The sequence below is a fragment of the Fukomys damarensis genome, unplaced genomic scaffold (genome assembly GCF_012274545.1).
Source record: "Fukomys damarensis isolate Sample0158 unplaced genomic scaffold, DMR_v1.0_HiC HiC_scaffold_35, whole genome shotgun sequence".
Lineage (NCBI taxonomy): Eukaryota > Metazoa > Chordata > Mammalia > Rodentia > Bathyergidae > Fukomys > Fukomys damarensis.
The window spans coordinates 32209042-32225572 of record NW_022900947.1 but is presented as its reverse complement, the minus strand read 5'-3'; the positions used below and the strand labels follow the sequence as shown (position 1 = coordinate 32225572).

The window sequence follows — 16531 nt, the reverse complement described above, 5'->3', positions numbered from 1 at the left end:
GTGGGGCAGTGGGGGGGGGCAGCGTTCCACGAAGTGGAACTTTATTGCCGTAAATGTTTCTTTGTAAAAAGAGGTGGCTTGAATGCTTCCTACACTAACGAAGGCACTTTCTGTAATTTTCCAATTTTCCAACATAGGGCCTCAGGCTTAAGACACCTACTGTTTCATATTTGTCCGGTGAGCTTTAGATGCATCCAATAACTATCAGATTATCCTGAACGGTAGAACTGATGATGTATATGTTTGATGTAGTTATTCCTTTTATTTCCTGTAAAACTGACATTAACAGTACCTTTGAAGGTATCTTGGAATCAAGAAAATAAGGTATTTTATAATAAGAGCAAGGAATAATATATATAGATCAGTATATAATCCATGTCCTAAGATACTAATCGTTTTAGTTTATTTTTGCCAAGATACCTCTGACTTTATTCTTTTAAAATGAAAAAAGATAAGGAAAGCAATTTTCAAAAAGCTCTTAGGTTGTACGTGCAATTAATATTCTATAGGAGCTTATTAAATGTTGAGTAAGACCAGAGATGCTTGCATTGACCTCTGCTACCGCAAGAGCTGAGGCCGCAACATGAACACAATTAGAAACCAAAGCGCAAAATCTTCCCCTTCTCATCTCCTCTTCCTCTTTCTGTCTGTCTGTCTGTCTCTCTGTCTCTCGCCCCCTCCTTTCCTTTCCTTTCGTTTCGTTTCCTTTCCTTTCCTTCTTTCTCCAAGTTCTGGGACCAAGTGGACTACACAGTCCAAAAATCAAGAAATGGAGACCCTTTAAAAGTTTACTATTAGCCACTTGGTATGGAGAGCAGCAATAGTCCATTTTGGAAGCCAGCTTAACACAGAGACAGAAAAAAAAAAAAAAAAAAAAAGCCATGCGCTAGGACAGCAGCTAATTCCAGACATCACCAGTGATCACCATGGCCAGACACTGAACAGCAGCAGTGGGGTGGGTGCAGCAGGCTCTTTGGCAGACAGCTCTGTATGGAGATCACCACCCCCCAGGCAATGCCTGCTCCCCCTCGCTGCAACCCACTCAGAACAAATCTGCATGAATGGTTCACATGTCTCCCCTTCCTCCAGATGTTGTACAATTTAAGTCTGACTTTAGAAAAATAAAATTAAAAGATTGTCCTTGTAATCGCTCTTTCCCAAGATCATTCATTTTTTTTTTGTACTGGGGATCAAACTCAGGACTTTGCACTTGCGAGGCAGTGGTAGAACCACTGAGCTAAATCCCCAGCCCCAAGAGCATTCTAACAATCCAATTGTACAGATGGATTTTTATCTGAGCCTTCTATTGGCACCACACGAAGCTGCTGCCACCTACTCAGTGGGTAGTGTTGATTTCAGCAGCTGTGCCTTCCAGCAAAAATAAACTATGCTCCCCCAAAGGGAAGAAGGCCTATGATTTCTATCCTATTTTATACTATTTATTGTTGGTTAAGAAAGACTTAGGAATTTACAGGTTTGGGTAGAAAAGTCAAACCCATGTTCATCTCAGCAGGCCTCCTAGAAGATCAAAATCTATTCCACTCTTCCTCTCACAGTTAAAAGAGAAAAACAAAAAACCTTACCTTTAAAATACCCAATCCAGTCACTTATGTTTTAAGGAAATTTACAATCTCTGCTAAGACCTTAGAAGATAAAAACCTTTAGCTCTGAGCCACCAAGGTTAGAAGATTCTTATATAATCCACCAAGTGTTGAGCATTTATAATTCCTAAAGGCCAGAATTTTGGTTTAGGCCACAGTAATCAGCCATGGAGCCAAGTCTTCGTCTCAAATCCCAGATGGGAATGGCAGCCTTCTCCAAGATCCAAGATTTGGCTCTCTCCCTAAAAGGGCATGGAGAGCCAGGAGCAGGCCCTCAGAATTGCCTTTCTGTGAAGCTCTGACTACCTCAGCCTAAATGAGGCCAAATGCTGGTTAAAAAGCAAAAAGAGAAACTCTTGTTTGCCCTCTCTTACACTAGGAAGTATTATTCCCCCGCAAAAAAAAATTTAAAGAAGTATCAGCAAACTGGCCAAAAAAGAAATAACAAAATTATGTGATATCTGTGTATCCTTTCAAAAATGAGGAACCGAGAAAGTTGAGAATTGACAATACTTGACAGAAAATGAACTGAATCACCGTTTAGAAATGTCCTCTGGTTCAGAGGTTGGACTCAGCCCCTCAAATGAAGAAGTATGGGTCTGGGGACAGGGTATGGGTGGAGGAGACCTGCAAGCCCAGCTTCTGGAATAGTCTAGTGTGACTTAGACAATACCCGCGCTTCTCAGCACCAACACGTATGCCCCTGGGCTGCTGGGACAAGAACTCAGGACTCTCTTGGGGGTAGGCTACCATTTTTGAGCAATGAGAACAAATTTCCTCAAAGGACCTTTGGAAATTGTTTCTTGGCCAAGGGTAAAGGAAGGGAATTCAAAACAAAATGGCCTCAAGCTGTACCAAGGTGCAGATTCTTTGGTAAGGAGAATATTGGCTGAAGAGGAATGCACAAGTCAAGAAAGGGCGAGGAGGTGAAGTGAAATCCACAGGGACATTTCTGGCTGGAGAGGAATGGAAATTTCTGTCTGCCTGTGTGGTAGGTCTGCCCTTGACCTATATTCTCCTTCAAAAGCATCTTTTTTTGATTGGGCTGTAGAATTCTTCAAATTGAAGAATGTGTCAACTATTAATAAATATAGCCAGTAATAATAATTGCCTTTAAATATTTTGAAAAAAGGAAGAGAGTGGGGAAATAAACTAAAAATAGTACACACCTTTCTATTTAATAAATTAACTTCTGATAATAGCTTTTCATTTTGCTCCTCACATGGCTTTTTGTAATTTATGTCTACTCTAAGCAGGAAATTGGGTATTTTGGACAGTCCCAGATAAGACCTCTGAGAAAGAAGTTCCTTTAACTCTTCTTGGTCCATGGGGCTGATTTTTGTAAACTTAGAGAAGAGAAAGGAGCCTCTCCACCACCCCAAAACACTTGTAAAAAACGGTGTTTGCTGAGGAGAGGTTTCATTTTCACGTGTGCCAAAGCCAAACACTCTTGACTGTAGCTTCTTTTTTCCACCCAGTAGGGTTTCTCAGAGATCTGTTTTAGTCAGGTTGCACAGCAGCTTTGTACTGATGAGGAATAAATCCATTCCATCAAAATGTTTTTGCTCACCAAATCAAAGTAGTGTTTTGCCTATCAATCTCATCTGATTCTCCTCTCAACAAGTGTTAAATATTGTGGCTGCAAGTTTTAAAAGGAATAACTGGGGCTCAGTTTTACAGACGACCTTATTCTGAGCAGTCAGGCAAGCTCCAGCTGAATTTGGTTTTGAGATGTGAGCACTCTGTATATAGATAATTAGCAGCCCGAGATCACTCACTGGAACTTGGCAATGGAACCTGACTGCGTGGGCCAGGGGACCAAAGTCAGCTGCCATCTTGAATGTGCCATGGAAAAAGCACAATGTGAAAAGACTTAATTTTTGAGGGTTTCATGTGATGTCCTCAGTGGAAATAGCATTTGTGGATTCTACACACTTTTTATATAAGTACTTCACTCTGACCTGGAAACTATGGCTCAGACAGAGGACAGGCAAAAAGAAGCCTGTTGTAGAAGAGAGATATCAGGCTCAGCAGACCACTGAAACTGGAAGTAATTACTAATCCAGTTTCTTAAAACACAAATTACTCAAAGCTGAGAAGGCTGGTATTCTCCAAAGAAAACTTTCGGTTTGTATGTCAGTTGCAGAATGATCTGCACATGGGAAATCCATTTTTGAAGCAGATTTAATGTGGTCACATATGAGAGGTGTGGAATTTGGATATGAGTGCATGGCTAGAGGGTAAATCTACGAGAGGAGACGAGTGAATAGCAAGTAGCCAGGATTGGAAGCGCAAGTCATGTTTTATATCCTCGACCCCTTGCTATGTCAAAGAACTTGAACAAAACCCCAATGTTTTGGTCTCAAGTGTCCCACAGTTTATATGATTCCAACCTGGGAGGAACGTGGGCTTCTGAATCCATAATTAGTGGTTTAAGATTTATTTTCTTCATTTTAAAAAATGTGACGATGGCAGTGACTACTTCATTGTTAACTCTAAGCCCCAACATATCAAAAATTAAATGCACAAATCTGAATACCTTTCGGTGATTCCATGGCTCAGGAGGGGTACCAACGTCCAAACCATAAGGAGAACAACTTTAACATGCACAGTCTATGAGAAGCAAATGTTAAGTCTGAAGCAGCAACTGCATATTAGGATCACGCTTAAGTTACTTTTGCATTCATCTTCCCTGCACAGAACATATGTTGTGCATTCCAAGTTCAAGTGCTTTGCTGCAGAAGTCAGCTAGCCATTCAGCTCTCTGCGGCATCGGCAGCATTTCAATTAGTGGTGAGTACTGAAAGCATGCACTTTAGGCTAGTAATTAATGTAATCCTATGAATACAAGACCACTTACTCTGCGTCATCTGACACAGGAGTTCTTGAACCGTATCTACAAGACCAAATACAAAGTTAGAGGACTGGCAAGACAGAAAGTTAATGCTACACTCAAGCTGGAAATGAAAAATGCCGGGGAAAATACATGTGTACCAAATCTTTCCACCGATCACACTGGAAGAGAAGAGTCATACAATTAGCAATGTTCGTTAGCTGCTGAAAATCAAAGAAAAGTCTTGATATGTCTAAAGGATGTGAAATTTGTATTAAAGACTAAAAGAGAAATGAAAACAATCCCATGTAACCCACAAAGAATCTGTTCAATATAAACACAGACCGGCTGAGGTATGACCTACAATGTTTAGAGAAGGCACTAGAACATACAAATATGAATTATGTTCATTCACAAAGAGTTTACCTGCTCATGCCTTTGTGTTTGATAGTAACAGGCTCTAATGGATGCCCAATGCATAAGCACACCCTCACTGACCCTACCCTGATGTGTTAATGCATTTGCACAAGTGACATCAAAGAGTATTTCTGCAGTTTTCTGAAAGCAAACCAGAGCTCCAGCCAGAGCCCCAATCAGTGCCTTCTGCAAGCATTTGACGAAAACCACAATTCCTAGAAAACTGGTAGCCTTAATCAAAACCAGACTGGTATGACATGCCATAACTTCAAAAACTGAAGTTTTTTCCAATCTTTTATATTCTTCTGATAATTTAGATCTGTAGAGTTGTATCATCTGTGGTGCAGTCATATTAAATCTAAATGTGTCTGATAAAGCAAAGAAAAAGATTAAGCTAGACAAAAAACTGGAACAGTACTCAGACATATTTTAAGCATATTTTTGAAAAAGCAACTCTGGTGAATGATCATCCCATTAGCAAATGTGAATTTTAAGGGTAAATCCTTACCTATACCCTGAAAGGTTGCTCACTTCTGCATTCTGATAGTGGACAAAGAATTATTGCACTAAATAAAATACATCTTGCTTCCACTTTCCAGTAAATTACATCTTGGAGTTGTCAGCAAAACATTACCTGGTCCCCATGCTCAGAATCAGAACATTTTATGGGGAAAACAATAATTTCTGAAGGCCTTTTCCTATAAACATAAGAGGAGACACCCCAGAATGCATAGTTGTGCATGCACGTGCGTGCGCACACACACACACACATACACACACACACACAGCCCCTCGCTCTTAAACATTTTAGAACAGGTCACATTTATCGATAATTATTTCACCACAGCAAAGGGAACAATAACTAAACAAAACACAAAAGTCTCTGTTGAAATGGCTAAAAGCAAGACAAGGAAAAGGTCTGTGAATGTTTTACTTTTGCTTTTGGCAGTGTGAGACACATTTTGTTTCTCCAGGGGATAGTTTCAGACAGCACTGATGGTTAACCTAACATTCTTAATGTTCCAGAAACAGCACCACAGTGCAGCAGGTGAAAAATATTTTCTTACACACACACACACACACACACACACACACACACGAGAGAGAGAGAGAGAGAGAGAGAGGAGAGAGAGAGAATGAGCGATATTAATTCTGAAGAGTGGATAGATGTCCCCAAGTTAATAGATACACATACTGGCATATATATTCAAGTGTATTGTTTTCTAAAATTAACTTTGGAAGATAGCAGAGAAGTTATTCCTAAGGGTGTTAATGGAGAAATAATCTGTTAACAGTTATGTGTTTCTGTGTCTCTATTTGGTACTTTATTAGCATTCATTGAAGTATAACTTACCTACAGAAAGTGTATCTAATGCATATGATAAATTGTCACAGACTGAATAAACCTACAGATTAGTGTGCAGTGCTTTGTCCTATATAAAGTGATTCATTGGTTTGGCTTCTTTAGCACATTTTGTTTGTGAAGTCCAGCTATGCTGTTGCATGTAGGATACATTTGAATTTAAATTGTTTCTACACCAACTAACAGCATTTGAACACCACCTCTGTGAACAAATACAGATTTAAACTTAAATCTAAGTCACACAGGGCAAGAATTTTTCTGTTTGAGTTCCTTGAACAGTAACCAGAAGAGAAGGCCCTCAGTGAGAATTTGTTGAATACTTACTGGCTGGCTCTGGAAATCGAAAAGAATAGCACAGTCACTGAAGATAACCTTCATTTATCTTCACTGTGAAGCAATTATGGACTTAAGGAATTTCCTCTCACACTAATTTATTAGTTGTAAAGGGCACAGATGTAAGCAGAATTCCCTTGTTGGTAAGGGAAAGATAACTAGAGGTTGGTCTTCAAGTGACTTTTTCAGTTGTCCTACAGAAAACCAAAAAGTAAAGGTAAATTACTCCCAAAAAATCACTAGGGAGATTTGTAAAATGCAAGGTAAGTGCGTCAATAGGCTCTGGGGCACAGAGCTGTTACGGTTGGCACAGGCCTTCCTATTAGAAGGAGAAGAAGAGAAATAAGAAGAAAGGAAGAGGAACAGTAGGAGGAGGAGGAGAGGAAGAGAAAGGAAGGAGGAGGACAACAACAGGAAGGACAAGAATAAGAAGTTGGAAAAGGAGAAGGAGAAGAGGAGGAGGAGGGAGGGGAGGGGAAGGAAGAGGAAAAGGAATGGACATCATCAACAAAGTTGAAATGCGAGGGTAGGAGCATTTGGAAAGATAAAAGGCATAATCTATGCATAATACTGGTTACATTTATGCAACTTTCAGCACTAACAAAGAATTTCAGAATCAATAATTAGCGGATTATATATTTCTATAATGTGAACTCGCATTATGTTAAGTAGAAGTGAGGGGTGAATGGCTTTACTGCTCATCTAAGGTTATCTCCCAGCAACTAGCCATACTTGGCACACAGTAATTACTCAGTAAATACTGCTGAAAGGGGAAACAAGTATGTCCAACATATATGCTGACTCAATTATGCAAGTATGTCAGAGTTAATCTGACTATATCTCCTTGTGCTCAAGCTGACTCACTCCCATTTGAATATTCAGAGGACTCTCAGAGTCATAAATACCGGGATAGAAGGAAGTGTCAGGGATTTCATCAAGTTCTGCTGATTGCTCTAACTTGTGCAGATAAGAAGCTGGATGGAGACAGTGGTTTTCCACTCAACGGTTTTGAATCTTGGTTCTATAATCCTGGCTGCGTGTACCCTGGCCTTAGTTTCCTGATTGCAAAATGCAAACGGAAATTGTTACTCTCAAAGGTTGTGTGAGGAGTAAATGGGAATGCACCCAGAATGTATCCAGTTTGGTTTTTTTTTTCTTTTTGTGGTGCTGGGGATTGACCTGAGGCCCTTGCACATGTTAGGCAAGTTCTCTACCACTGAGCTATACCCCCAGCCCTTTCTTTTCACTCTTATCTGCCCTATAACTGTTGCCCACTGACCCAGGGCCAAGTGGAAGGTGAGTGATTGTGGAGGGCCAGGTTGACGTGCCAGTCCCTCTGTCGCTGCCCAACCCTAACCAGCCTGGAAATCATGTGCCATCCATTCATTCAACTCGCCTCTTATCAGGCTGCCTATTTGCAAATATCACCCCACCACCTGTGATTCCCAGGGAAAGGTGAGGTACGGGGAGTGGATATACTTTGAAAGGGCTACAAAGCACACTACTGAGTAAAGCATCCACACCATTTCTGCTCTCTGGAAACTGCTACAATGAAATTCAACTGTACTATTGTTATTATTCAAAAGAAAATAAAACAGAGATAAGATTCAGCTGATAAAGATGGCTAGAATGTTGGTTTAAAGTTTTGGGGATCACTTAAAAATGTTCTCCCCGCTCCCTACTCTACCCTCTGACCCCACCTCTATCATGGTCCTTGGAGAAGCAGACTATGTTATACTATTTTATAGTAAGCTGTAATGATGTGAAACCCTTCCCATTCCTTTGCCCTATATGGTTTAGGCAGGCCACACTTTAAACAAAAATATATCACTCTTATTAAATGACAGTAGAGGCTTCAATATATACGACCTCAAAGCCTAGGATAATTATTTTCTTAATTCTTCATTTTAAATCAAGGCAGACCACAGCATACAAGTCTTACCTCTAGAAGACAGTGTTTGCTAATGTTGAAAAATTAAATCACAAATTTTATAAGTGGTACTCGTCATTTTGGCCTGGAATCAGAATAAAATTAAGTAGAAGACAGTTCACCCTCTTTACCCATTGCTCATCTGTGAGTCAGGAAGAGATAAGGGTTTCCAACTTATTCTGTCCACAAGATGAAAACCAGAAAGAACGTTTAACAGATAAATTCACTACTGAAATACTCTTTCCACACCTGCTTATATTAAAAAAAAGAAAAAAAGAAACACAATTCTTGGTAGATGGGACTATTTGAACTCATTTCATTTCTGTTAGCAATAGCAGGTAAGCAGCTTTGATGCACCATAATGAATTAACAACACACTCAAAGCATGTACCAAGGCTCCCACAGGGGCCCAGGATAAGCTGACTTCTGACCAGTCATGTGCAGACTCTTGGCAGATTCTTCCATATCTAGCTGCTTTGCAAGTAGAACTGGAAGGAACTGGTTTGGGTTAGATCCAGTGGGTCTGGGCGACATCCCAATTCTTCTGGTTATCACGCCATCTTTTCATGAATCAGTCAACTTTCTTTGGCCTTTCAGTCCATTGCCACTCCAGACAGGAGCTGTCATCACCTCTGACTTTTCTTCTGTACCTGAAGACTCCCATGCAGAAGCCAGAGTACATGCTCTAGGGCAACACTCGGCCCAGCCAGTCAAAGGCCACTTATTGCTAAAGGTATTCAGTAGTGTCACTCACTGGCATTAATTAAAACAGAAGAAGCAAATATCCAGGGAGGCAGAAGCACACGCAGCAGCTGGGTATGAAATTCTCCTCTTTCTGATTCCATGAACTTCTCTCATGCAACTTCTCCCATTCTGCTTTTTGGAATAGCTGACATTTAAATCTGGCCAGTCCTCAGCCACATGCAAAGGCTCTTTACCTAGATTGGGCACCTGAAGCAGACCTCTGATCCTGGGCCTTCCTTTAAGGGACTTTAATCCTGGCTGCGTCAGTCACCAAACGAATACTGGGATATGCTAAGCTGCTTTTTGGGAGCACACTGGCCACACACAGCACACCATGGAATGCAGGCAAGATGCTCACAGGGGCTGACTGAGTGCCACTGAACCTGCTGCCTTTGGCGGCATCACAGAATCCCTTTGAGCTACTCCTTCATTTCCTTCTTTGCCATCCTGTGGCAGCTGTTTGGATATAACTAGAGCCAGAGAGGACAGCTTTACTGCTGGAGAGAACTCACCACAGGCTGCCCCCACCTGTTATCCTTCACCTCCCGAGGAGGCAGGAGACACTGCTCCTCACCTTGCTCTGGCCTCCTTGGGCCCTTGCCCAAGCTGGAGACCTGCTCCTCCTCAGACTCTGGCACAGGAGCCAGCCACGAGACCCTTTCGCAATTGTCTGAGCCAGAATTCACGATCCTGTTGCTAACAAAGTAGCATGGGCGACAAGAGACAAGAGGAAAAAGGATTATGAAAGGACACAACAAAGGATGCTGAGACTGAAAGGTTCAGAGATAGATAGTTCCACTGCTGTCTTTCTTTGGGCTGGTTCATAATAACATAATCAGATTAAGATACTGGAATGTGAATTCTAGCAGGAGGACCCTGAGGACTTGGTGGGACTCAGCAATCAAGGGCTCCAGAGTATATTTCTCATGAATTTCCTGCTCCACCCTTACATTAGATCCCTGTTGGACTCTGAAGCTCTGAATATGAGTACTTGTGTTTACGACTGCTCACTTCAGTGGTGTCACTCACAGTCTGGAACCAAAAAAACCTTTGTAACATGTTGTGGACCACCCTAGACTGCCTTTGGATTTCAAGGTCAAAGCACAGAGCACTTTCTCTTTGCTCCCACCATGGAGGTGAGATGGAGGTTCCTGAGATAACCCCGAGTCACGTAAATGTCTTGTACCCACTCAAGGGAAGAGAGAGCAGCATAAAGAACTGGCCCCCACCCCCACCCCAGGGCTTAGGACTTCGCAGCTGGAGGGAGGAGAACCTGCGACAGGCTTACAAGCTGTTGCCTCTCAAATCTGGGCAGTGATTCATCCAAAGAAACATCTGATTTAAAGAAATCCCTCAAAGGGAAATCTTTCTTCCACTCAAGATTTATTGTGTAATTGAAAAACTTAGGGAAGGGAAAAGATCTTGCTTTTTTTTTTTAAAATGTTTCTGCTTGGATATTTAAAATTTGAGCTATGATGCTAATAGTTATCTCAGAACCATGGGGTAGGAAACAGGGAAGTTACAGATAAACTGGAGTTCTTAATCATCATATCTTTAGAAGAAACACTAGTGATATCATTAAAACATCCCACCTAGCTCATTCACTATTTTTAACTAATAAAACCACACTTAATGCACCACGGGAAAAAGGGTCATTTGTGGGGATTACTGGCATCTCCAGGCAGTGATTCCTGTGACAAAGGAATCTGTGTGGATCCTTGCCATTTGACCTCACACACATGCTTCCCCATAGGGCTACCACCTACCACGACTTCTCTATCTGGAAGAAGAGTATGTTAAAAGGATGTCAGCTCTAGGGGCTTATATAACGCGTTTCTGCAAACTGTTAGGTTTTGCTTTGTTTGAGGTGCTGGGGACTGTACATGCTAAGCACAAGCTCCCCAAGTCCCAGCAAACCCTTTAATAAAAGCAGCAGTGGCTTCCATGCAGACATCCTTGCACAGGAAGGTTAAAAAAAAATACCTGGAGTCATTTTGTGGATTAAGCATTTGATCTTCCTTTAAGCCGGAAGTAGCCTCCGAGGCAGAGGACACAGAATAAGTTTGACTCTTGCTGTCCTGATTGGCAACTTCTTTCACATCCTCCCTAGGCCCAGCCATGCCAATGCTGAGCCGCCTCCATTTCTGCTGATCTATCTCTGTCACTGGCCCAAAGTGCACAAACTTTTGCCTTGGGCTGGAAGATTTCATATAGGCCCTGGCTTTTCGGGTGGCAAAGTCATCATGGATGGCAGTTTCTGCATTGATTTCTGGTGAAGGCTCAGGGACACAGATGTGCTGAGCATCTCCATCCCTAGTCAGAACCAGAAATAAGTTCTAAAGATTTCTAGTATAAAGCAGTGACAGATTAAAAATACAAAAGTAGATATACAAGAAATACTCCTATGGCTAGAGCAGAATTGCTTTTCCATTAAACAGTCCTATAAAGAAATGATCATGCTTTTGTTCAAGTAAACAGTCTCCCCACCCCCACCTAGGGATCGAGCCCAAGGCTTTGTGTATTCTAAGCATGCACTCTACCAGTGAGCCGTACTCCTGCCCCTCTACTCCTTTCAAGAAACCAATGCCAACATCATACGAAAATCTTAGGTACTGTGGAATAATTAAAATTAGTTACAAATCAAGTTTAAATTCCTTATAGCAAATAAGTCTAGCAAACTAAATAACATTCACCGTAAGCTAGCTGTTTAAACAGGATGTTTTCTATTAATGTAGCTTTTGACTCTCAGTATTAATGTTTCTTTTTACGTAGAATATGCTGGTTTCCAGAAGCTCTGTTTTGAGAGGAACTTTTTCCAGCCATCAAAATTTAAAGTGAAACAAGGACTAGCATTTGATTCCATCAGTGTTAAATAATACCACTGCTGGGAGGAATACCAGGGAAAACACGACACACCTCGTCTTTTCTGACACTCGCAGTCTCTGCCATGTCTCCAAGTCGGCTTCAGTAATAGTGGAGAGTGTGATGAAACTCAGAGGCTTGCGGTGAGGGGCAAGGCAGCCCTGAATTCTCCGCTGGGCCAGGTCATCCTTGTGCAGGTCTGGCACCTTCCGGAGCCCTTCCTGCACCGGTTCACTCTTCTGAGCTCGGATAACACAGGTCACAACCGACTTCACCTCTTCTGTTTGGCCCTGGCTTCTGTCAATTTGATCCAGGTCCCCACATCATCAGGAAAAATCAGGTTCAAGGAAGGGGACCAAACAAACAGAGTGTCAAGCATGGAAATTCAAAGTCCGTGGACAGAACACAAGCACAGAAGCACCTTTCCCTTTCTCGAGAATATGGACTCAATTAGAGTTGTGATTACTTTCATCGATGCTGCCCCCTAAACATTGCAAGGAGACAGTTTCTTCCAGCAGATGATAGTCTCTAGTTTAGTCTGGGAAGAGAAGCCAAGGCTCAATGAAAGACCATGAAGAATGGTAATGAGATTTCAGCTTAGGAGTACTGATGTTCAATTCCCACACTATTCAAGTTACTGTGATGAATTCAAGTTTTCTGACTGAATACCTTAGCCCCCTTGTAATGTTTCTCACTGCACTGGTAAAATGTTAGTGATGAGCTCTGCAGGATCCAAATTCTAGGGTTATTCTGGAGATAGTTGTAACATTTTCCCATATGAAACATCTCAACCATAAACCCACGACTGCCAGAAATTACACTGAAATCAGTGCTGAAAAGGAAATGTCAATGTCCAGCCTCAGTGTCTGCTGCATAGCATATATGAGTTGGCTACTGTAAACTGGCGAAAGAGACTATGCTCTTTCCTTGCATTAGAGCATCAATACCCGTTTGTTTCTGTGTTAGTAATCATTCACTCTTATTTTTTTTTCCTCATTGAGTTTATTGGTACATTTTCAGTATACAGTACAGATACATTCATCATTGGGATCTTGTACCTTTACATGACAGGTCTTGGTTCTCATTTTTTCCCCTTGCCTCTACCCTCCTTTCACCCCTCCTCCCCTCCCTACTTACAAACATTTTATTTCCATTTTTTCTTTCTCCTATTCAGATACATTCATCATTGGGATCTTGTACCTTTACATGACAGGTCTTGGTTCTCATTTTTTCCCCTTGCCTCTACCCTCCTTTCACCCCTCCTCCCCTCCCTACTTACAAACATTTTATTTCCATTTTTTCATTTTCTCCTATTTTTTTTGTCCCTTATTACCTTTTCCCTACTCTTCCCACTTTCCTTGCACCTTTAGCCCCTTTCTTCCTATTCACACTGTCAGTTATCTCACTAGGATCTTATGTGCTATTATAGTTTGTTCACACCAGAGTCATTCACTCTTATTAATGTCAAACTGATAGTTTCAACTGTTCTCCTAAGAAATGAATACTAGCTAGTGAATGTTGTAATTTAATCCAAAACCGTAGGCATTTATATGTATAAATATTCTATCACATTATATTTCTAATATGCTTCGTGAGAAAGAAGGATCTTAAGAACCACACATAAATAGGTCCTATTTTTTCCCCTAAAATATATCACTCAAGTCAGAAAAACAAAAGGTATTCATTTTTTATCTCTATGATTTGGTGCTTTTACTACACCTATTCCAATAGGAAGACTACAGAGTTTTCTTTCTTTTAGTTTTGGGGGAAAAGGATATTTATGTATTTATTTAATCAGTTCTTTGATGCTGTCGAGGGAAGTTATAGTGTGCTCCAGACCCAGAACTGTGTTCCTAGACACCGAGTCAGGTGACAACAGACAATTGCAGCTGAGAATATCAGGAATTAAAATTTCATGAAGGAGAAAGGAAAAAAGGCAGATATAAAATCTAGTGCTTTTCCTAACTCAAATTGCAGATCTGCATCAATATGCCTGGATGTAATTTCCAAATCTTTGTCTCACTTGCAACAACTGATCCCTCCCACAAGGCCCTCAGAGAAAGGTTTGTTACAAGGTATGCCAGCAAGAACAGCACAGGCCAAAAACTGTCTGGAGCTGCAGTGTGTCTTGCTAAGACTGAAGCAGGTCTTTTCTGCTCTAATCCCTGTTCTGTGTCCAGGGATCTTTCATGAGTTTATATCTGTTGCTTACTTTTAAAAAGTACTAACTATACTACTCTACTGCACTATAATACTCTACTGCCCAAAGAATCATGTTTAGATGTAGAATGTACACATAAGATAATAATGTAACAGATTTTAAAACTTCTTGTCGGGCACAAAAATAAGGAAGATGCTAACTCTAACTGATTTGCTAGGAATACAAGTATGATAAACTCTGCAAGATGAAATTCAGTAAGCAGACATCTCAAATGCCAACATTTTTAGGGCAAAAATCACTGGTCAAATTTATCTCACTACAATTTTCCTTTTTCCACTTCACTCTGACATGTATAGGGTGAGTCTTTTATCTAAATGCTTCAGAACAGAAATGTTTTGGACTTCAGATTTTGGGGGGGCGTTCTGAAGTATATTGCATAGTTATGTAATGAGATATCTTGGGAATCAGGCCCCAGTCTAAACACAAAATCCATTTTTTTCATATATGAAGTGTGAACAAAATAGATGGTGAATGTTTAAATTTTAAAAATTTATTACAATAAAAGCCAAACAATCCTCCTCAAAATAGTCCCCTTGCTATTACTTATCCTACCATTCTTGCCACTTTCTGAAGCAGTGTTGGAGGTTCTCTTTCATGAGTATCTTCACTTGAGCTGTGGTGGCTGCCTCTATGTCCTGAATCAATTCAAAACATTTACCTTTCATGGTCATTTTGACCTTAGGGAAGAGCTGAAAGTCACATACAGCTAGTTCCAATGAATAAGGTAGATGAAGACACACCATAATGTTTTGATTTGATAGAATTAGCAACCATGAAAAGACATTCATGAAAGAGGGATTCTAGAACTGCTACCAAAAGTGGTAACAGGCTAGGGATTTAGCTCAGTGGCACCGCACCTGCCCCGCAAGCACAAGGTCCTGAGTTTGATCTCTGGTACAAAAAAGAAAGGAAAAGAAAAGAAAAAAAAGTGGCAAGAGTGATGGAAAAATTATGTTCAAAGTGAGGGAGAGTATTTTGAGGGGAAATTAATGGAAATGTTTTTTAATGTAATAAATTGAAAAATTAAATGTTCATCATATTTTTAGATCACATCTCATACACCTATAGACATAGCCTGAAGATGATTTCTATACAGTATTTTTAGTACACCTGAATTTATTTTTTTACTGTGACCTGCCACACAAAGTCAGGCATGGCATTTTTTGAGTTTTGGTGTCATATCAGTGCTCAAAAAGTTTTAGATTTTGGACATTTTGAACTTTGGATATTCACATAGGGAATGCTCAATCTGATGGGGAAGATGTTGGAAGAAGAAAAATCATTTGAAAACAACTTCCATGATAGGACATTTAGACATCTATTCTACATTTGAATAGTTTTTGTTTGTTGTTTTGATGGGAAACATCCACCACCCTTTGTCCAGGTGATATTGCTGATCGCTGTCCTGAGCTTCCGTAATACAGGTCACTACTTATGTGGGAGACAAGAAAAAGCAAGCCTCACTTTTTTTCTCACTTCCAATATCTAAACCTTACTAAGAGAAAAGAACTTTTAGCAGAGGAGTAGCTATGTCTGCTCCATCCTTTCAATGGACCAGAGCAACCTGGAGAGACACATGTCTAGTTGGCCAAGACTGCCAGTCTATGAAACCAGCAGCCAAGTACAGAGATGTGCCTGGAGAGCACACTGGAAATCAATGTTTATTTGATAAATTCAGCTCTGTTTTGGTCATGGCCACTCTACTCTCTGTCATGCGCATTTAAGTACCTAGTAGAGATTAGATATCTGGAGTTCACTTCAAAATACGCCATATAATTAGGGCAGGAAAGAGAGGAATGGGAGCTACAACACAAATTCCCTGTGCCTAATTATGTTATCGCTTTCATAGACACACATATTGCACACCTTTTATATTCTAGACTTTTCTTTTCTGAAGCTCTCTTTGAGAGTTGTTTGTTGCCATCTGACTTCTCTGCATCTTTTCTTCGATAAGGTCCGTAGAGGAGTTGATTCAATGGCACCAAAGGCTTGGTTTGGTTCATCCTTGCTCTCCTTGCAGCAAAGTCATCTTTCTCAAGGTCAGGCAGTCGACAAGCAACTTCCTCTTCGGACTCTGAATCTTTGCCATGTTGGTTAGTCAGGAAAGAATTTTCCTTGCAAAGGATAATATCACGAATAGCTTCTCTCTCTTCACTTAATTGCTTTTGACTGCTAAGCAAAATTAAATGGAACTCCACATGTGATCAGACCAAAAAAAAAAAAAAAA

General features: G+C 40.7%; 1 protein-coding gene across 1 annotated transcript in view; it reads right to left on the bottom strand.

Annotated features, from left to right (window-relative positions):
* The window catches only part of Limch1 (LIM and calponin homology domains 1), a 318918-nt gene that overhangs the window by 52603 nt on the left and 249784 nt on the right, over positions 1-16531 (bottom strand). Inside the window, 7 exon segments of the mRNA XM_019207620.2 lie at positions 4462-4497; positions 8902-9162; positions 9580-9691; positions 9796-9911; positions 11205-11534; positions 12138-12380; positions 16171-16473. Coding sequence (XP_019063165.2) covers positions 4462-4497; positions 8902-9162; positions 9580-9691; positions 9796-9911; positions 11205-11534; positions 12138-12380; positions 16171-16473 — 1401 coding nt within the window.